Below are 20,520 nucleotides of genomic sequence, written 5' to 3' on the forward strand. Positions count from 1 at the left end.
TCAGTTAAGCTAAGGAAAGCAATATATTGTGTGAGAAGCATGACATTAAATCAAAATATTGTGTTAGAAAATCATTTTCTCGTTTTATGTTTGTGAAAGGTAAAGAAGAACAAGACCAGCTAGCATAAAGGATTCAAGAATTGAAACTTGTCTAAATCATGCAACAAATGTATTGGATGATTAAAAAAAAACTAGTTCACTGCGACGTCTTGGTACCAAGTTTACTTAATGTTGAGTTCAAGTTTTATTACCATAATGTCCATAACTATTTTGATAATATATGAACGGTGAAACTGTAAAATAGTAGAGAAACAAAACTGTTTGAGTAGTGGAAACCACAACTTTTTGTTTGGTTAGTTTTCAGAAATCCGCAATGATGCTTTTCGATTGAGCAAAACAATCATATCAAACAATTCATGCCTCATGTCACAATAACTTCACCATACACTATTTCAGTACGTGATCATCACATCATTAACATCCCTAGATCGTTTTGCACTCCTGAATATCATTGTCATTTGGTACTATCTATATAGTTTGGAAATATAGTTAGAAGGTAGTTAAATCGTAAGATAGCAATTGAAAATTTGATGATTATGGTTGAAAGATGACAACAAGAAAGGGAAATGTGACCACACAGCTTGTGATCAATAGCATTGGATTAAGAAACAAGCCTCGTGCCCTCCCAATCTTTTCCTTTTTTATGCTTCTTTATATACCATTGTCTTTCTTTTTCTATCATATATAATATTATTATCAGTTTATATTGAATTTGCAAAAGTAAAACCCACGAAACCTTTCCAACTTTAATCTATTGAGCAATTCGACTATAACCCATCATCACCCTTGTCACATTCACATGTTATACTTTAAAAAATATATATGAATGAATTATTTTATCTATGAAATGTAGACGTACTTACACATTTGGTATAGACGTATAGTAGTAACTAGTAAGTCCTGAATACACTCAGCGTAAAATTTTAAACACATCATTTGGTATTGGCTTATATATAAATCACAAAAGTAAAAACAGAATAACTTATATATGAATGATGATGAATCTATTCAAAAACAAGAACAAGAAGTGGCTGTGACGACCACTGAAAGTGATTGATTCAGTCAAGAAGCTTCTTGTTTACGATTGAATAAAGTTGTAATGAACCCACTTCACTCCTTTGACCCCATCACTTCTTCTTCTTCTTCTCCATATTTATCCATCAATTACATTTTTACGAAGACATTTGGCCAAGGTGCACCACCGATTTTTTTTTTTTCACTTTTTGAAAAAAGGGTTTAAGTGAAAAAGAAAGTTTTTTTTTTCTCCCCGCAAAAGCAAAAAGCATGTAAAGCTGTCACAACACAGGAATATAAAAGCCTAACAAGAAATTTTTTATAAAGAAGAATAATTTTATAAATCCAGACATAAAAAGCTGAACCCTTCCCATTGAGAGATCGATCCAAAAAAACCAAAACCCAAGAAAAACAAAAAGCTATGATCAAAGGAAGCAATGGAAACAGAGGATCTTCTTCTTCTGGTTACTCTGCAGATTTGTTGGTTTGTTTCCCTTCTAGAGCCCACTTAGCTCTTACTCCTAAGCCCATTTGTAGCCCATCTCGTCCTTCCGACTCCTCCACTAACCGTCGTCCCCACCACCGTCGCCAGCTAAGTAAACTCTCCGGCGGCGGTGGAGGAGGAGGACATGGGAGTCCTGCTTTATGGGCTAAACAAGCGAGCAGTACGAACATGGGTGGTAGTGACGAAATAGCTGAACCTACATCGCCTAAAGTCACTTGCGCCGGTCAGATCAAAGTCCGGCCGAGCAAATGCGGCGGAGGAAGAGGAAAGAATTGGCAATCGGTGATGGAAGAGATCGAGAGGATACATGATAGTAGATCGCAAAGCAAGTTTTTAGGGTTGAAGAAAGATGTGATGGGCTTCTTGACTTGTCTCAGAAACATCAGATTCGACTTCAGGTGTTTTGGTGATTTCCGACATGCTGATGTCACAAGCGACGACGAAGATGATGATGAAGATGAGGAAGGAGAAGGAGAAGAAGAAGGAGAAGAAGAGAACTCAAAGAATGTTTTCTCCAAATGGTTTATGGTTTTACAAGAGGAACAGAGCAACAACAACGACGACGACAAGAACAACAAGTGTGACGCCGTAGATGGTGATGAGAAGAAACGCGATCTTGAAAAGTCAGACGCAGAACCGGCGGTTCCGCCACCAAACGCGCTTTTGCTTATGCGGTGTAGATCAGCTCCTGCGAAGAGTTGGTTAGAAGAGAGAATGAAAGCAAAAACAGAGCAAGATAACAGAGAAGAAGAAGAAGAAGAAGAAGAAGAAGAAGAAGAAACAGAGGATCAAGAAACGAATACGAAGAAGACGAAGAAAGATTTGAGATCACTAATGGAGGAAGAGAAGATGGAACTGGTGTTGATGAGATACAATACTGAGTTTTACAGACTCTCTTCAGACATCGCTAAGGAAACTTGGGTTGTCGGCGGGATTCAAGATCCTCTGTCTCGGAGTCGAAGCTGGAAAAGCTGATTTTTTTTTTTTACATATCCACCGTTACTCATCATTAATCATCGTATTTTAAAATCTAATTAAGCGTTTTTTACAATCCTATCATTTTGATTATCTGTTAATTATTTTTGATACTGTTTTTTTTTTTGGTTTCTTGAGAGTTTCCATGGTTCCTCTGTTTTGTATCTCAAAAGGGTTTTTTTTTTTGTTTACCTTCTTTGTTTCGTGTGTTTCATCACAACGTTTGTAATGTAATGCAAATATGTACAGAGGCTTTTATATGTTACACGAAGTTTCTTAATATATCATTTTTTTGTATTATATGTTTTCCTTGATAATACGTTCTTTTTGTAAACCATAGAGGAGTTTAACGAAGTTTCTTAATATATCATTTTTTTGTATTATATGTTTTCCTTGATAATACGTTCTTTTTGTAAACCATAGAGGAGTTTAATATAATAAAAATCAAATGAAAACAAACATTTCATTTTGCTTGCTATGTCACGAGTTCAATCCTAATATAAAACCAAACTGAAGGTTATATTATATATACTTTGAACACGGCAAGCAATAACAAGCAAGTTAGAGCAAGTTTATTGGAGGTTCATATAAGGGGAGTTCTTAATTTTTTTATGAATTAATTGTGTACTGTTTGGAATATAAGAACCCATGATCTCTTAGATAAAATTTTCTCTTTTATTGGTAGGCTCTTATTTTAGGTCTCTTATTTTTGAAAATATTGTTTTTTAAAATTTTAAATAGAATAGAAGTGGTATAAATGTGTAAACATTTAAGATTTTATAAAATTAAAAAATATTCCATTTTTATTAATTTTCAAACATACAAAACATAATAAAACATTAATACATATTACAACAGAAGTGCAATTTATAAATGAAGAAAATGATTAATTTTAATACTAATTAGCTCCAATTTTTGCCCAAATATTCTCAATCAAATCATTTTGCAAGCAAACTCAAAGACAAAACTCAAAGATGTGTAGAAAAAACATTTCATATACATAATTAACATAGACAGAATCAAGCTAACTTCACCAAGTGACTTGTTGCTTTCTTCACCAAGATTATAACCCGCTCAGGGATGATGTCTTGGCCAATGAGCAACCTCGAGACTAGGTTTGACCGTTCAGGAGATACAGGAAGCTGAACAGAGACGAGGGGGGAAGTTCAGGTTTCTGGTTAGAGAATATGATGAAAGGAGATGGAAATGTTTCGGGTGGCTGAACACAGCTGTTAAGATCTTCTTGGAAGAATCTTGAAGGTGGAGGATTCTGAGTAAGTACATCTCACAAACATGTACCAAGAAACGGAACCAAGATGCAGTTAGGTAATGCAACAGGAACTTCAAAATAACTCATCTACATTGTGTGTATACATTAACTACAAGAGTTGACAATCATCGAATCACAGATCTTGATTAAATAAAGATAACCATGAGAATCAGATAAACAACAATGACACGTAAACCCCAAATCAGGTGATGCAAACATAAACAGTTCTTTGATTCTGATCAATCCGATCATGAAAGCACCAATATGAAAGAGATCAACTATAAACAGTCACATGATCAAATATCTTATACTCCAAACATACGAATCAAACATACGAACCAAACATACTAATTCAACTGAAAACACACACACAAACTCAAGAGTCACAGAATTAAAAAGATGGGATCTTAAGCAACGGTTCATTATGTTCTATCACTAAAACATCAAGTTCTAATGCTTCATCCATAAATCAACACAGTAGAGAGTGAGTCACTTAACTAATGCAGTAATCAAATCTAAACACATACATCAAGTAACTCATGAACATCACCAACACAATTACGGAACAAAATTAGACAAAGAACAAGAAAAAATGAAAACCTGGTTTGCAGAAAACAGAGAGGACAAGCCTCAACGACCCGAACAATAGTCTTGATAAGCTTAGCAGCTTCTCTCTCACTGTAATGACCTCTCTTGACGATCCTATCAAACAACTCACCACCTTCACAGAAGCATTACAAAAACTTACATAAGCAATACAGTCAGGAATCAAATGAAATGATCAATTTGGAACACATGCACAACAAAAACACTAATTTTCCAACAAACTTCAAATAACCCTCAATTCCGATCCAAATCAAAAAACCCTAATCATAAAACAATTTCCGATTCAAACAATTCTACTAAGAAACTTACCTTTCTGATTCCAATTGATTCAATCTGTCTACCGATTTAATCGACTCCTGTTATCAAATTCATCATTTCCAATTGATTCAAGCTTCTGATTCCAAATTCATCGTTTGTCTCGTCGATGAAATTGCAACCGAGAGAGAGAGAATCACACGAAAAAGAAATTAATCGAGGAGGAAATGTTTTTTTTTCTCTTTTGATTTATTATTTCAACCAATAGAATTGGGACACATAGCGCCCCTTAAACATATATTCGGTCTCTTATATAAGGGGAGATCTTCCCATTTTTTCCATTTCTGATTTATTTTTTTTTTCTTCTTTTTAGTTAGAACTCCCCTTAAATTCTCTTAAATCCCCCCGATAAACAAGGCCTTAGCAATTGGTGGTCAATTGGTGGCAACTTGTCCTGTGGGAAGGTTGTTAAAGGGTGGGGACCAGGGTTCGAGGAACGCCTGATGCACCAATAACCTACTGGTGGATTATGTGAGTTAGTCCACAGTGATGGGTTAGGATCGATGCCCTGCAGGGCCAGCCTATGGGGACAACTAGCAGTGAGGCTAGTGGGGTCCACGGACGGGTTGTCACAACTGGTGAGATGTAATCCTAAATACCTGAGAAGAACAAGTTCGGCACATCAAGGTACTACCAAGAATACCATCAAATGGTCCACGCAAATGTTTATGCCATCTCTTGAGCTCCATCAAACCATGGAGGCCTTCACTAGGAGCAAGCATTCTCAAGTTGCGAGAAAAAAGTATATATGATAAATTACTACTTTGGAGAGGACGATAACATAATACAATCTCTTGTTGCAAAGAAGAAATAAGATGAAGAAGGGCTTCTGCTGCATCCTATGTTTCAAACAAAGATCAGTAGCTTATAGACGACCAACTTAAGTTATATCTCTATCCTTTGGACTAATAGTATAAACAGAAACTAAACCTGTTGGCTAGTCAAATTGAAATTTCTGGCATAATCACTCAACGCCAGCATAACTTCACGAGGGTTAGATACATATCGTCTTCTTCCAACTGTACAGAGCTCTGAGGTGAGGTAACAAAAGGCTTACTCATGTAACTATAATAACCATGTTTCAACTCAAAACACACAGTGACATAGAGGAAAACTTACCTTGTAACAAGGCAGATAAAGCAAAAGTAAGAGGAAAGTGTTGGTCCATCTCTCCTGTTACAGTATCACTCGCATCCTCTATAACCCATTCAAGAAAACTCCGGAAATCTTTGCAGCTCGCTAGAGCCTGAAAAGGTCAAATTTTTTACAAATCCTAATTGTACAATTATAAATTCAATCGATCAAAGCATAGCATCAATATTTTTTTTTCTTACATGTAAGATGACGTTGAGGAAACAATTATTGCCGAGGTTTTGCAGACCAGGTATCGAATAACACACCAAGAACCCTAATTTTTCGAACAAACAACAAAGAACCCTAATTTCAAGCAAACAAAATCAAATCAACCTAACAGTTTACCTAAAATCATACTAATGCCTTGATAAATTTACCCTCTCAATCGAATTGATTATTGGTGTTCCGATTGAATCGCCTACTCCGTCAATTCGCCACCGCTACAATCTCCACGACGAGTCAAATCGCCACCGCTACCGTCGCCTCCGATAACATCCCCGCCGATTCAACTCGCCTCCAACCCAAAACTCTACTGATTCTATAGTCTTCGAAACCAGCTCTTCCTTTGGCGGATCGACACTTTGATCGGGAGAGAAGGAGAGAAAGAGAGAAAGAGATAAAGAGAGAAAGAGAGAAAGAAATCGTCTGTCGGGAAAAAAAAATTTTATTCCCTTTTCTTTCATTCTCTTGGACCAACAATAAATGGACATGTTGCGTCTCTTAAGAATGATTTCGGTATGTTATATTAGAGAGCCTCTTCTCTATTTTCTTTACTTTTAATTTATTTTTAACCTACCAAAAATCTAAAAACCCCCTTACAACCCCCGATAATCATGCCCTAAATGCTATAGAGAAGCACAACACTCACTATCATATCACTATGGTCACTACAAACGAACCAACAATCATTGTCAAATGTCCAAGATCAAAGTTTCCTTTTGCTAACAATTAGGCAAACAACTTTGTATATGTTATTGTGTAACAATTTTATGACATGTTTCTGCAAATTTTAACTAATAGTAAAAATAATTCAAAGTTTCATACCCTAGTTAATCTATTTGATTAGATGGCTAGTCTAATTTTTTTGATCACTTTAATTATTTACACCTGTTTGGTTCCAAATCACTAGATCACACATAAGTTTCGAATAAACCCCTTTCAAGTTTCAACTATGCCCACATATCCATAGCTCCTCGAGACAAGGTTATTGACATAAGACAGATCTATGAACAGAGGTCTCAAAAATCACAAAATTCAAAGCTTTAATAATGGGTTTATGAAAATATAATAGAGAAATCACAAGACTTTTCCCTCATGCTAGATATGAGGTCTTAGTCTTGACCAATTGATACAAAATTTTGATTGGTAAAAACTTAAAAAGCTCCTGAAATGAGAAAATTATGAGATTAGCAAAAAACCAAAAAAGGCAAACAAACACGCAGACACAATCAAATCATTTAAAAATCTCTCAAAAGTCAAAACTATACAAATTTTTGGCTTAGCCAATTTATCTCCCATTTCAATTAACCACAACTAAATCCGAGCCGATTCCTTTAAACCGGACATTTTTACCGGTCTGCTTCCTTAACCGGACATTCACCTCAACCAAGGCTCTTCTAGTCTCTTCATCTCCAGGTGTCTCCATCAACAACAACTCATATTCTTGAATCGCGTGTTGCCATTTCTCCAACTACATATATAGATTAAATCCAATTCAAACATTCATCACAAATACAAATTACATCAAACCAGCAAAAAATGCAAAATGCCATTTCAAAATTGGTTTCGACCGGTTAAACTGAGCTTTTGAATACCTTGGCATACGAATCTGCCCTGCGCCGTCTCGCCTTTCTGTAGGACGGCTGGAGACTGAGAGCCAATGTGCAATCTTCAATGGCTTTCTCGAACAGACCAAGCTTAAATCTTGAGGCAGCTCTGTTACATAGCAAGAGGGCATTATAGGGATCCTTCTCGAGTCCTTCCGTGTAAACCACGCAAGCCCCTTCGAATTTTGACGCGTTGAAAAGCAAGTTTCCGCTTAGTCTCGCTGAAGCAACCGCTCTCGCTGTTTTAGCTACCGCGTTTACTTCTTCGCTACTTGGATCCAGTCGAGCCGCTTGCCTTGACGCGGTTACTGCATCTTCAAATCTGTCCAAGAAAGAAAGCAAGACATGAGTAAGTACTCCTCACATTTAACAAGTTAAAAGCCGGCAAGATTTTACATCCCATTTAGACCTGAGCTCCGACAATAAGGAGGTGATGGTACTACAACACTGACCTTCCTACTGCAATGTAGACCTGAGCTCCGACCATTAAGAGGTAAGAAGTGATAGAAAGACCAAAAATCTTTATGAAGCTATCGATCTCGAAGCGTTTTGTTCCTTTCTGGTACACGCTGTACGCTTCCTCATGTCGCTGAAGATGCAACAAAGCCTCGGTTTGTAGCGCATAGACCTTGAAGAGATTGAGGATTATGGGATTTAATTAGTCACTTTTATTATACCGGGTTAGCTAAACCGACACAATTGGCCGATTAAACAGAACATAAACATACTATATTTGGCTCTTTATTAACACAAGAAACAAACATTAGAGAACAAGAAATGAAAGCTAACCCGAGGAGAAGAATCGGCTCCATATGATATCGCAAAAAGAGTCTCTTTCAATGCAACGTTCCATTCCTTGGATCTTCGAGCTTCATCGCACCTCTTTAAGCATTTTATAACATCTTCAACTTGTTCTATATGTTTTGTCTCTGTATATTTTCCAGCTTCGTTATAATGACACAAAGCTTTTTCAACCTCACCCAATCTGGTAAAAAAACAAAACAAAATCCAGGGTGCAGTTTGATACTTAATAATTATATGGTACCACAGAGTAATTATCTTAAATTTACAGGGAGTAATTAGAAAGAAAAATGTGAAGACTCTACCTGAGTTGGAGGGAAGCAAGTCTCTGATGAGCTCTCTCGTAAGTTGGGTTTAGTCTTAAAGCTTCTTCACAAGCATCGGAAGCTTCAAGAAGACGACCGAGACTGATCAAAGCGGCGGATTTGTTACACCAATACGTCGGCGTTTTGGGGTCAGCTGAGATGGCTCTCTCGTAAAACACAAGAGCTTGTGCAAATCTCCCATGACAATACTCTTCGTTTCCCATTCTCTTGAGAGCCTCTGGATCGAGTCTGTAATTCATAGGCTTGCCCTCCCACCGGCTTTTCGTCTGCCGGACGTCAGCTTTAACGGCGGGCTGTGGTTTCACGATGATGTTTCCCATGACGCCGTTAAGAGAGAATCTCTTGCTCTCTGTTCTTGACGAGCCTGACGAAATCGATTTCTTTGCTGAATCTGATGATTTTCTGGCGGAATCTGATGACTTTCTCGGTTGGTTCTCGTCAGAATTTGGCTTTTGTTGCGGTTTCTTGGCATCAGATTTCTTTGGTTGAGAAGAAGTATCGGTGGACACTCTGGGAAGGATTTTAGGGTTTGTAATGGTGGAGGTTGACTTGGAAGGCAAGTTATCTTTTACCCTGTGATCTTTTTCTGGTAAAGAGGGTTTTCTCCGGCGAGGGCTCCAGCTTTGGAAAATACATCCAAGTACACTCTCACAACCCATTTTTTGACCCGTGGATAACTTCTTAAGTTTCGCCATTTTTAGGAAGGAAAGAAAAAAAAAAGTTAAGATAAAAGAAGCAATGTGAAGAGTTCGATGAAACAGAGGAATAAGAGTTTTGTTTTCTTCTTTTCTAGTTGAAGATGAAAGGTGGTTTATGTATTATATATATAAGGCTAAGAAAAGAGTTACAGTGGAGTACTTTCCAAGAAACCAACTTTTTGATTTGTCTGCCTTTTACTATAACACAAAAATCTTGCTTTCGTTTTCTAAAAATCCAAAATTAAGATCTTAATTTGATTTAATGGGGTCGATTCGTTAAAACATTCCTGTTATTGAAATAAAATTATGAATCGGCTGACCCTATCGTTTGATTGTTTTATTGTCTTAATTGATAAAGACGAAAAATGCAAATAGTTTGTTCAAATGTATCTTTGGACCCTAGCGAAATAATAATATTTGTTGTTAGTATCATTATTTCTGACATTTACGGTCATGATTAATACTACAAGGAACACGGAACTTTTTTCACATAGACAATTATCATCATAGAGCACAAAACTCAAAACCTCTAGTTGGACAATTAGTTACGAGCACTAGCAATAGATTCATAATAAACTAAGCAATTCTGTTAGTAGCTGTTGTGCCGTATAATTTATATAGTTTTTGTGGTTGTTTGTTTTGAATAATCTATCTCATATACCTGATTTCAAACTTTTTTTTTTATTACAACTAATCTTAGCAACAGCAATTTAGGTAAACATCAAAATTGTATTAAACATATGGATCCAATGATGACTCCAATTGATGGAAGTATCCTACTGATTTGTAAAACATATTAAATTACCAATCAAATGTTAAACATTTAGCTAGTATGGTATGAATGTGATAAGTGATGTATTCAACGCTTATTTCGTGTTTTAAGATGTGATTTTGACTGAATTTTTTATATGATTTTGTGATATGGATGGAAGTAAGATTTTTCTCTTTTTACCAACTTATGATAATGGCATTAGCCTGTGGTACACTAACAAAAAAAGTTAAGAACCAACGGGTCAATGCTTGTTAGTAGTGCTTTATTAAAGTTAAGTATTGGAATATTTAAGTCTATCCTCTTAAATGCCAAAGCATCCATAATAATATAGTGGGTGATATTAGTATATGGATTGTTACTAACCACCAAGTTATTATCATGAACAGATTCTGCTGAAATTACGCTTAAACCATTAACTTATATTAAACGGGAACCTTTTCTCTTTAACTTGCGACTTGTACGTCCGTTAAAGTGATAACTCATTTTGATATGTATACTTTTTTTCTAGTTGAGATAAACAGAATTTATTGTGTTCATACACTGTCAAAAGAGCTTGTTCGTTCGTGCAAGCCGTCGGTGCCGGCTTTGTTGGGGACCTTCTGTCTCATACGGCTTCTTTCTTTGTCTGTTGTTGTATGTTTGATTTGGCTTTGACTACTTTTTCATTTTTTTGTCCTCCCACCTACACGTATGCCTCCAAATCTTTCATTTATAGATTTCACTAAAAATTCGTACTAAAGAGAAGCTAGAGCAAAAAAATAAAATAAAGGTTCATCTACATAGTGCTTACGCTTAGATATTGGATACGGTTATTTGACTATGACAGTTTTTAACAGATTCAAATCTAGTTCATGACCTATGAGTATGACCTATCAATCAATGATAGATGTTTTCAGCAAATTGGAGTGATAAGCGTAGTTTTCTTTTTTGTTCTAAATCATGGAATGAGAATGTGCTTATATATTTGCCTGCCGACAACTTAGAAAACTCGTGCTAGCTACAAAATTAAAGAAGGGGGAAGACGGATAACTAAAGCTTTTAACAAAGTTATAATGAACCCAAAACTATAGCCACGTCAATAGATTCTCTTAAATCTATCTTTTTCAAAAAGAAATCAACAAAAACAACAAAAGTAGTCAAAAACCAACGATTATAATCGAATAGTTGTGTTTCAAGATTTCCTTTCTCTAAGACTCTAAGAACGCAAACATACTTCCAACATACTATTCATCATAATGTGGCTGTATATATGGACCATATACGACTAGTCTAACATATAAAGCTTTATCCAACAACAAAACAGTATTGATTTAAATTCCGCTACAAAAAATAATAAATTAACTCAATATAATAAAAAATTGCTTGTTTCACAAATAAGTAAAGGTAGTCAATTTCTCTAGATATGCATCTTTAATACTAGTGTATCGTTCTTGAATGTATTCAACTATGTTCTAATTTTTTTTCTCTATTTTATTCACTTATGATACATATTGATTCATTTTTTTACAGTATATATGCATTAAATAAAGACCAAAAAAGAGGACTGATATAGAATATATATACCTAAAGGAATATGTATCTAATAAAGTCACTCGATAAACCTCTACTATACTCAAAGTGCATACATTCTTTTGTATGCAATCCCCATGAGTACTAAAATTTATTATAATTAAAGAATACATATACGACTTCTTCTTTTCTAAGAAATACATGACGAAACTAAAGAGAAAATAGGTAATATAGTGATTGCGATATATTAAATACTTGAAGTCTTTTATCAAAAAAAAAAAAATACTTGAAGTCATCATGCTTGTATGATAGTTTTCATTGTATAATTCATTATATGCATGTAAAAAGAACCATTACACAGTTGGTTTTTTCTTCATAGCATGGATTTTGTACACTAAATTACCAAATCATAGTCATATAATGTTAAAGATGGCAAACAATATGATTGAATCTATGGCGTGTGGACCTTGTAAACGGAAAATAATATATGAAAAAATAAAGGTGGCTTTGGGTTAAAGATTAAATATGCAGAAAGGGCCATCATTTCTCATAGAATTTTGTTTTGTTAAAGATCTTTGAAGAAGAAATCATCATAAATTGCCAAAACAAGTTTAATTGAATATAATTTCTTACTCATACATGCATTGAAGAAGCTAATTAAAAAACGAAATGAATGTCTATATATAATTCATTTTTTAAAAAGGAATCTTAACTAGTATCGGAATATAAGGTCTTATTGCTAGTTCAAACCTAAAAAATTGTCAAAATATTCATAGTTTAGAAGTTTTCGTCATGTTGCTCAACTCGTTCTTATTTGATATTTTAAAATGATAGTGGAAGATGTTGCCAATCGATTTCATAACTGGTTTGGAGAAGATCCTAATATAAAAGCAATTAAAGAAAAAAGGAAAAAAATTGATAAGAGGAAGAAATGTATAGGCACATGATCCAAAGGCACATTGGGACTACCATATATATATGCTTGGCTTCGAAGGGAAAAAGAATAAAAGAAGAAGACTTGCTATTTTTGGATATATCTTCAGTTAGGGTTTTTAGCTTTTGTATAAACAAACTCTTTTACTAAACACGGGCCGTTCGTTGCTTATACACGAATATCATCATCAGTAGCTGGAACTTGGAATATAAGACTTGTTCAAACAGCAGTAAGTGGTAGACTAGGCCCATGTTCGGTCCTTACCGAAAAATAATCAATTATGCGATTCAGGGTCCACATTAGCCCATGATTAACCCCCAAGCCAAGTATACTACTGTATTGAACTGAGTGTTGCAAACTTACAAACTTACAATTACACTCTGTTGGTCTAGAAATTGTTTTTCTTTTTCCCACAACACTAAACAATTTGACTCGTGAGTCGTGAGGAACTCGTGAGTTGTAGTTATATTTTATCATCAGATCATCACTATTAGTTAACAACTTAACATTAGTGTTTAACCAAAACCATTACCGAATATGGGCCTAAAAGAATATTTTGGTTTTTATCTATCACTTATGAAAATATGGGCTTAAAGCCCATAACTTGTAGTCTTATACTAGAAAACAGTAATAAGCGTAAACACGTCAGCAGTGGGACCCATTTCGGATTACCGGGAAAATTCATCGCCTTCTTTGTCAATTCCCACGCGCCACCGTCAGCGACCACGTATTGTAATTGGCTGACACTCCCCACCGTCATCATTGATGATTCACATCCCAAATTTATTTTTCGGGTACGCAATAGACTCGAAGAAAAAAAAGGACGATCGAAACCCATCAAAACCCCAAAAGTTTAGGTTTTTTGTTTGTTTTGTTTTAAATCGGAAAAGATGAAGGCGGAGACGGTGACGCTGATTCTGATTAATCTAGCCGGAATAATGGAGAGAGCTGACGAATCTCTGCTTCCAGGTGTATACAAAGAGGTCGGTTTAGCTCTCCACACTGATCCAACCGGACTCGGGTCGTTGACATTGCTGCGATCCATGGTTCAAGCCGTTTGTTATCCCTTGGCTGCTTACATGGCCATTAGACATAACCGAGCTCACGTTATAGCTCTCGGTGCATTTCTCTGGTCCGCTGCTACTTTCCTTGTTGCCTTCTCTTCCACTTTCTTTCAGGTTCTGTGCTTTTTCCACAATTAAGGTTTTTTGGGTTTATGGTTTGGTTTTAGTGAGATGCATAACCTCTTGTGACATTTCTGATCGAGCAGGTGGCAGTGTCTAGAGCTCTGAATGGAATTGGTCTTGCTCTAGTGGCTCCAGCTATTCAATCTCTTGTTGCTGACTCAACTGATGATGCCAACCGTGGCACTGCATTTGGGTGGTTACAACTAACAGCAAACATCGGTTCGATCCTAGGGGGGCTTTGCTCTGTCTTAATAGCACCACTAACCTTCATGGGAATACCTGGTTGGAGAGTTGCTTTCCATATCGTAGGTGTGATCAGCGTTATCGTTGGTGTGTTAGTCAGAGTATTCGCCAATGACCCACATTTTGTGAAGGATGGTGTTGATGTTTCGAATCAACGAGGTTCGAGGAAACCTTTTTGTACAGAGGTGAAGGATTTGGTCCGGGAAGCTGATACAGTCATAAAGATTCGGTCTTTTCAGATCATTGTGACTCAGGGAGTAACAGGGTCGTTTCCTTGGTCTGCTCTTTCTTTTGCACCCATGTGGTTGGAACTCATCGGCTTCTCACACGGGACAACTGCATTCTTGATGGGTCTTTTCGTGGCTGCATCTTCTCTAGGAGGCTTATTTGGAGGCAAAATGGGAGATTTTCTGTCTACCCGTCTTCCTAATTCCGGAAGAATCATTCTTGCGCAGATCAGTACAGCCTCAGCGATCCCGCTTGCTGCAATTCTCTTGTTGGTCTTACCAGATGATCCATCCACGGCAGCAATCCATGGTCTGATCTTAGTCCTATTGGGGCTGTTTGTTTCTTGGAATGCTCCTGCTACCAACAAGTAAAGTTTCTCTCTCTTTACTATGCCTAATGACGTGTTACACTCTATCGTTTCACTGTTGTTACTGACCTTAAAGAAACAAATGCAGCCCGATCTTTGCAGAGATTGTTCCAGAGAAATCAAGGACAAGTGTCTATGCACTTGATAAATCGTTTGAGTCAATCTTGTCATCGTTTGCTCCTCCTATAGTTGGAATCCTGGCTCAGCATGTTTATGGTTATAAGCCAATCCCTGAAGGGTCATCGAGGTCAACAGAGATAGCCACGGATAGAGAGAATGCAGCATCTCTAGCAAAAGCTCTTTATACATCTATAGGAATCCCAATGACAGCGTGCTGCTTCATCTACTCGTTTCTTTACCGTACCTATCCTCTAGACAGAGATCGTGCTCGGATGGAAGCTTACATAGATTCTGAGATGCGTGAACTGCTTCCGGAAAGTTCCAATAGAGACATCCACTTTTCACAAGAAGACCCTTTTGTGAACCATGTTAAAACCAATTTATAACCTAGTAGATAGGAAAATTTGCAAAAAAACTTTACAAAATAGGTACTGTATGCTCTTTCGAGTTGTTCTAATGTTTATAAGTTACACCAAATTTTCACTATGGATTAGAAGTAGCTATAAGAGTGTCAGCTTATCTGGGTTTTGTGGCGGAGAGCATTATAAATGGCCCGTTTCTAACCCGAGTGAAGCCAACGAGTCCACAGGCTGTGCAGAGATCTTCAAGCTCGCGTTCACTCAGAAAGACGTGAGCACCTGAATATCTCATTATTTCCTACCATTGGCATGACCAGAATGTATAATCAGCCACAGATCACACAAGGGAGCAAACGAGGAGAAATTGCAAGACATCAACTGAATGTGTTAAGACTTAGAATTAACATATGCACACACCTGACGAAAATTCTTCACGAACGGGATAAAACTAAAAAGACCGTCATAGATGAATGTGGTGGCAACAAATACTCCTCCAGGTCTAAGAACACGGCTTATCTCAGCAACCTAGACGAACCAAAGGGAACATAAACACACAATGTATTATTGTATGTGTGGTTTTTGTAAAATGTTTGAATTAGGAGAAAAACTTTACGGCTGAGGAAGGTGAAGGCCAACAATGCAGAGCAGCACCAGCATGGACAGCGTCAACTGAACCCGAAAGGAAAGGGAGTCTAGCAATATCTGCTCGGACTAGGACAAGATTCCTGGAAATATGACAGCGGAGTAAATTTAACACATCTTGTAACCCAAGATCTTAAGAAAACAATGGAAGAAGCTAAAAGATCAAAGTACAAACTCTTTGTTGGGAAAGTTTTCTTCTTGATTTAAGAGTTCATAGCACTGTCGCAGCATATTCTCTGAGTAGTCAAGGGCAACAACCAGAGAAAATAGCTGACTTCTAGCGAATAACCTCGAGAACATCCCACTTCCGCAACTGGCATCAATGATATTGCCTCCCAAAACAGGCTTCAGGTAGTCTTTAGCCATTTCAAACTGTGGAATACAACATTAGCAGTGTTTGGCTCTGACCATAGATTGCAGATCATAGATTGGAAGATGAAGAACATATAACAGAAACCATCAGTTTCTAACCATATAAGGCCATAGATTGCAAGATAAAGAACATATAACAGAAACCATCAGTTTTCTAAACAAGTATAAGCAGAAACTTAACACATATCTTTTATAATGATCGCAGTAAAAGAAGAGGCCCTTTGAGAGTTTTTCGTCTCACCTCTTTCTCTGGTCCTGGAAAACCACCCCATATGAAATTCTGACGCCAACCCCTCTCATAAAGGAACGAGACTAATGGAGTCCTACAAAACAACAAGGCCAAAAAAATGTCAGGAAGTTGATTCTAAAGAAAAGATACAGCCTAAGATAGACAAAGAACCCTTTAAAGCGTATCATCCACCTAAACAACTCAGTAGAAAGAGGCATTGGTTCACTGTAATGCTTGGTTCCACTAGCCACAGCCAAATCAAGATGCGTCTCATTACCGGAGTAACTCCTTTTACAGGTATTGCATTGTAATTGAGTACCAGAGGAGACAGTAGATTCACTGTAGACAAGAAATATAAAAACTTACTTCTCAATCGTAATGAAAAAAACCAGTGAAGAGTGATGAGACTCACACAAAACCATTAGGTGGACTAATCCATGCTAAGGAGTTATAACAGATGGGACAAGCTAGAATCTTCTTCTCTCCACTGTTCTTATTCTCCTTCTCGATAACAGAATCCACCTGCTACATCAATCTAATTAAATCAGCTTAATTTGGAGATCATCAAGCAAAAGTACCAAAAAAAAAATTAAAAACCAAAACAAAATCCTAATACTGATTCCGTAATCGTATGTCGAATCTGTTCCTATATAGAAAAAAAAAATTTGGAGAAGAAGGAAGAGAAGCGTACATTCGAATTCGTCTCGACGGAGACAGAGACGGAAGAAGCGTGAGCTGATCTGGAAGTGAAAACAACGCGTTTTTGAGCCGCAAACTTGACGGAACGCAACCGCGACAAAGAAAAAGAACCAGTGGGGAGAAACGCCGTTGAGAATCGACCGGAAACAACCGTCATCGGCATTTTATTTTTTTGCAGGCCTCCGTGTCCGTGGCTGCCTATTGATCACGAAGAAGTTTTAAAAAAGCAAAGAAATCACACACACAAAATACGTGACTAAAAACAAATTTGAAATTGATTGAAATTTATGAAAGAGAAGCCCTTTATTCGATGATGGATCATTCACTAAAGCCCAATAGACCTAAATTTTTGGGCTTTGTATTTTTCCCTTTCTTTTTTTCTTGGGTCAATTAAACCAGTAGAGTATCAGATTAATTAAATTACTCTGTATTAAATTAAAATATGTGAATTCTTAAAAATATTTCAGCTTGGATTTCTTTTAATAACATTATACTCATCTCTAACCACATTTTTTATCTCATTCGTTACGAATAATCAGGCATCAGAGATTGCGGAAAACAACGATTAAGGCCTAATTAAGAGGATAAAATCTCGGCTTTTTGAATTTAATTACCCTTTTTAATCAAAAAATTACAATGTTGTAATGCTAGTGTAGTGATAAAAAAAAAAAAAAGGTGGGCATCACGTGGTGGCTGCTTAAAAAAACGTTGGTAAAAAGTCTTTACTAGTTTTGATGGCTTCACATGGTCTTGTGTCAGAGAGAACCATAATATGATTGACCAACATAATTCTATATCTTAATGCGCTTCATTATTTATTTATTTTACCTTTCCCACTTTAACATAACCTGCAACTGCAAATTACTAATCCCAAACCAAACCCATACGCTAAGAAAAAAAGAAACAATTTTGTGATTAAAAAAATTTAAATATACAGATGATATTTGAAATTTAATGATCATCTCCACCACTGTGAATTACACGTGGCAACGTAGAGAAGAAGCTTCCAGATCACACATCATATAAAGTAGTATGAACAAAAAGAAAAGGGTAAAAGCGTCAATCAATTAAAAAAACTTAAAAAACTAAGTGGGGGAGAGAGTTAAAAAAAAAAAAAGGAAGCTGATACTAATCTTCTTCTTCAAATTCTTCTCTGTATTTTTTTTTGTTTTCTCATTCTCTTCTTCGATTTGCTTTGCTTCATAGAGAGAGAGAGAGAATGGAGAGAAACACTCCGGTGAGAAAGACACATACGTCAACCGCAGATCTACTCACTTGGTCGGAAGTCCCGCCGCAGGATTCTCCTTCCTCCGCTTCTCGCTCCGCCGTGCGTTCTCACCAGGTACCACTGTTTGTTCAATTTTCAGGCATTGATTTGAGCAATTTGGTAGTAATCTTTATTTCAAAATTTTGCTTTTTTTTTTGGTAGCCGTCGGATGGGATTAGCAAAGTGGTGTTCGGTGGTCAAGTGACGGATGAAGAAGTTGAGAGCTTGAACAAAAGGTGATACCTTTACCTCTTCGATCGCTATTTCAAGTTTCGAATTTAGTTTCCAATTTTGTCTTAGGAACTCCCAATAATTTGAATTTGCTCTGATTCTGAATATTTTTGGTGAATTGAGAGAAAAAAATATATATTAAAAATTTGAGGATTCTTAGATACATTTCGTATTTTGTGGTGCTTAGAGTTTGTGATCCATTCTGATATCAAAACTTGTGAATATGTTTTTATAAAATGTCAATTAGGAAACCATGCTCAGAACATAAAATGAAGGAGATTACTGGTAGTGGGATCTTTTCTCGTTACGAAGATGATGATGATGCATCAGAGCCATTACCTGTTTATCAGGTTTCAGCTTTTTTTTGTTTATATATATATATATATATATATTCATCATTGTTAAGAGGGTTTGAGTTTGTTCTGTAATTCTAAAGAAACACTTGATTACCCTTTTGACAGCAAGCACTTAGTGGTATAAGTCATATATCATTTGGTGAAGAGGATGATCTGTCTCCTAGAAAGCCGTCTACTTTACCTGAAGTTGCCAAACAGCGTGAGCTCAGTGGGACTATGGAGAATGACTCAGCTTCAAAGCTTAAGAAGCAACTCTCTGATGCTAAATACAAAGAGATCAGTGGACAGAACATCTTTGCTCCTCCGCCTGAGATCAAACCTCGCTCTGGAACTAATCGTGCATTGGCTTTAAAGGACAATTTCAACCTCGGTGCTGAATCACTAGTAAGACTTTTTTTCTATGTGTTTTCTTGACATGCGCTCATTACTGTATAAAGACTAATCCGAGAAACTCTACTGTGCAGTCTGCTGGAGAAGACTCATCTGTGAAGACAGCAAAGAAGATTTATGACAAGAAATTCGCAGAACTTTCAGGGAACAACATATTCAAGGGAGATGCTGCGTCATCTTCTGTTGAAAAGCATCTGAGTCAAGCGAAGCTAAAGGAGATAGGAGGAAACAACATATTTGCAGATGGGAAGGTAGAAGCAAGAGACTATCTAGGAGGCGTCCGTAAACCACCAGGTGGTGAGACTAGCATCGCCCTTGTTTAAAAAACCCTCTTTTACCGGCAATAACTTAACTCTTTGAAACCGTGATTGATCGTTGTGTGTTTCTTGTGGTATTCCCATACACTTCAGCTCAAAGTGTGATTTGTATTTTGCAGTTTTTCCTCGGTTATGGTGGTTTATTAATATTACTATTATTCAGTTGTGTTTTAAGCCGTTTAGGGCTTTCTAATGTATCTCCCTGTAATGGATATAACAAGTTCAAGCTTTTAAACTGTTGGAAGATTATTAGCATTACTACGAGACAGAGGATATTGCTTGGACCAGAAGTAACAGTTTTCATTATTCAGGTCTTCCCAAGCTGGTGAACCAAAGTAATTTGATATGTTATCTTTTCTAGCCAAAAAGGATCCTAATTTTAATTTATTATCACAAAATTGAGTTGGCATCATGACACAAAAGTTATGAGTATGTCTTTAGTATTGATTGATATTGCAATGTCGAGTTAGCATGTTACACGTGATTTACATCAGACCCACGCTTAGATGAAAAGTTATGTAAATTTAGTTTTGCGATCTACTACTAATTGAGTACGTAAAAGCAATATCGTTGAGAAAAGAGAAATAAAAATATCAAAAGAAAGAAGTGTTGGTGGATGCCTTTGCCAACGAAGATGCTTTAAATCTATAAAAAAGGAACGAGTAAGTAGTTTCCAAGAAAAAAGTGAGATAGATGTGATGGACCCTCTTCGTTAACTTCCACAATTCTGCTTTGGAAAACCAAGTCACTTTGACATCGCTATTGCCT

The 20,520-nt window shown here is 36.6% G+C and overlaps 6 protein-coding genes and 1 long non-coding RNA gene across 13 annotated transcripts; 3 read left to right on the top strand and 4 right to left on the bottom strand.

Moving 5' to 3' along the window:
• Positions 1-1,145: 1,145 nt before the first annotated feature.
• LOC104713489 (uncharacterized) lies at positions 1,146-2,854 on the top strand. Its single transcript, XM_010430624.3, has one exon. It carries the CDS (start codon positions 1,496-1,498, stop codon positions 2,552-2,554), a length of 1,059 nt encoding a protein of 352 aa, XP_010428926.2. The 5' UTR covers positions 1,146-1,495; the 3' UTR covers positions 2,555-2,854.
• A 574-nt stretch (positions 2,855-3,428) lies between these two features.
• LOC104713490 (uncharacterized) lies at positions 3,429-4,973 on the bottom strand. Of its 2 annotated transcripts, none has more exons than XR_015565108.1 (3): positions 4,740-4,973; positions 4,425-4,545; positions 3,429-3,824 (listed from the first exon to the last, which is right to left on the bottom strand). It is a non-coding gene; the product is annotated as an uncharacterized LOC104713490 (long non-coding RNA). The 2 variants fall into 2 exon arrangements; XR_755641.3 differs by having other exon boundaries at positions 3,429-3,838; positions 4,740-4,966.
• A 195-nt stretch (positions 4,974-5,168) lies between these two features.
• LOC104715877 (ubiquitin carboxyl-terminal hydrolase 27-like) lies at positions 5,169-6,199 on the bottom strand (the record flags this gene model as incomplete). Its single annotated transcript, XM_019230089.2, has 4 exons — positions 5,169-5,584; positions 5,676-5,776; positions 5,865-5,991; positions 6,080-6,199. Coding segments are annotated over 4 exons (618 nt in total), but the record flags the coding sequence as incomplete, so codon positions are not given.
• A 925-nt stretch (positions 6,200-7,124) lies between these two features.
• LOC104713491 (TPR repeat-containing thioredoxin TTL1) lies at positions 7,125-9,622 on the bottom strand. The gene is made up of 5 exons (XM_010430625.2): positions 8,812-9,622; positions 8,495-8,690; positions 8,158-8,333; positions 7,694-8,027; positions 7,125-7,569 (listed from the first exon to the last, which is right to left on the bottom strand). The coding sequence occupies exons 1-5, from the start codon at positions 9,525-9,527 to the stop codon at positions 7,399-7,401; spliced, it is 1,593 nt and encodes a 530-aa protein (XP_010428927.1). The 5' UTR covers positions 9,528-9,622; the 3' UTR covers positions 7,125-7,398.
• Positions 9,623-13,385: 3,763 nt separating this feature from the next.
• Positions 13,386-15,367, top strand: LOC104715879 (uncharacterized). The gene is made up of 3 exons (XM_010433246.3): positions 13,386-13,923; positions 14,016-14,770; positions 14,859-15,367. The coding sequence occupies exons 1-3, from the start codon at positions 13,636-13,638 to the stop codon at positions 15,274-15,276; spliced, it is 1,461 nt and encodes a 486-aa protein (XP_010431548.2). The 5' UTR covers positions 13,386-13,635; the 3' UTR covers positions 15,277-15,367.
• Positions 15,246-17,471, bottom strand: LOC104713492 (putative methyltransferase At1g78140, chloroplastic). Of its 6 annotated transcripts, none has more exons than XR_015565111.1 (8): positions 17,184-17,467; positions 16,905-17,017; positions 16,685-16,831; positions 16,505-16,586; positions 16,067-16,294; positions 15,863-15,974; positions 15,667-15,774; positions 15,246-15,547 (listed from the first exon to the last, which is right to left on the bottom strand). XR_015565111.1 is itself a non-coding variant. In XM_010430627.3 (8 exons), exons 1-8 carry the CDS (start codon positions 17,352-17,354, stop codon positions 15,407-15,409), a joined length of 1,071 nt encoding a protein of 356 aa, XP_010428929.1. In that variant the 5' UTR covers positions 17,355-17,471; the 3' UTR covers positions 15,246-15,406. The 6 variants fall into 6 exon arrangements, 4 of the variants coding, with proteins under 4 accessions (XP_010428929.1, XP_010428930.1, XP_087320001.1 ...); XR_015565110.1 differs by having other exon boundaries at positions 16,905-17,014; positions 17,184-17,449; XM_010430627.3 differs by having other exon boundaries at positions 16,067-16,263; positions 17,184-17,471.
• Positions 17,472-18,239: 768 nt separating this feature from the next.
• On the top strand, positions 18,240-20,007 carry LOC104713494 (uncharacterized). The gene is made up of 5 exons (XM_010430631.2): positions 18,240-18,533; positions 18,621-18,694; positions 18,937-19,039; positions 19,151-19,429; positions 19,510-20,007. The coding sequence occupies exons 1-5, from the start codon at positions 18,411-18,413 to the stop codon at positions 19,756-19,758; spliced, it is 828 nt and encodes a 275-aa protein (XP_010428933.1). The 5' UTR covers positions 18,240-18,410; the 3' UTR covers positions 19,759-20,007.
• The last annotated feature ends 513 nt before the right edge of the window (positions 20,008-20,520 follow it).

The sequence above is a fragment of the Camelina sativa genome, chromosome 9 (assembly GCF_030686135.1).
Source record: "Camelina sativa cultivar CO46 ecotype springtype chromosome 9, ASM3068613v1".
NCBI classification, from domain to species: Eukaryota; Viridiplantae; Streptophyta; class Magnoliopsida; order Brassicales; family Brassicaceae; genus Camelina; species Camelina sativa.

Excerpts from the sequence above, each read along its gene's own strand:
- LOC104713489 (XM_010430624.3), top strand. The coding sequence starts at position 1,496 with ATGATCAAAGGAAGCAATGGAAACAGAGGATCTTCTTCTTCTGGTTAC.
- LOC104715879 (XM_010433246.3), top strand. The coding sequence starts at position 13,636 with ATGAAGGCGGAGACGGTGACGCTGATTCTGATTAATCTAGCCGGAATA. Across the intron at positions 13,924-14,015 it reads TCTCTTCCACTTTCTTTCAG|GTGGCAGTGTCTAGAGCTCT; the intron begins GTTCTGTGCTTT and ends CTGATCGAGCAG. Across the intron at positions 14,771-14,858 it reads AATGCTCCTGCTACCAACAA|CCCGATCTTTGCAGAGATTG; the intron begins GTAAAGTTTCTC and ends AAACAAATGCAG.
- LOC104713494 (XM_010430631.2), top strand. The coding sequence starts at position 18,411 with ATGGAGAGAAACACTCCGGTGAGAAAGACACATACGTCAACCGCAGAT. Across the intron at positions 18,534-18,620 it reads CCGCCGTGCGTTCTCACCAG|CCGTCGGATGGGATTAGCAA; the intron begins GTACCACTGTTT and ends TTTTTTTGGTAG. Across the intron at positions 19,430-19,509 it reads ACCTCGGTGCTGAATCACTA|TCTGCTGGAGAAGACTCATC; the intron begins GTAAGACTTTTT and ends TCTACTGTGCAG.
- LOC104713492 (XM_010430627.3), bottom strand. The coding sequence starts at position 17,354 with ATGCCGATGACGGTTGTTTCCGGTCGATTCTCAACGGCGTTTCTCCCC. Across the intron at positions 16,832-16,904 it reads AGTCCACCTAATGGTTTTGT|TGAATCTACTGTCTCCTCTG; the intron begins GTGAGTCTCATC and ends TCTTGTCTACAG. Across the intron at positions 15,975-16,066 it reads GAAAACTTTCCCAACAAAGA|GAATCTTGTCCTAGTCCGAG; the intron begins GTTTGTACTTTG and ends TCATATTTCCAG.
- LOC104713491 (XM_010430625.2), bottom strand. The coding sequence starts at position 9,527 with ATGGCGAAACTTAAGAAGTTATCCACGGGTCAAAAAATGGGTTGTGAG. Across the intron at positions 8,334-8,494 it reads GAGCCGATTCTTCTCCTCGG|GTCTATGCGCTACAAACCGA; the intron begins GTTAGCTTTCAT and ends AATCTCTTCAAG. Across the intron at positions 8,028-8,157 it reads GTCTACATTGCAGTAGGAAG|ATTTGAAGATGCAGTAACCG; the intron begins GTCAGTGTTGTA and ends TTTCTTGGACAG.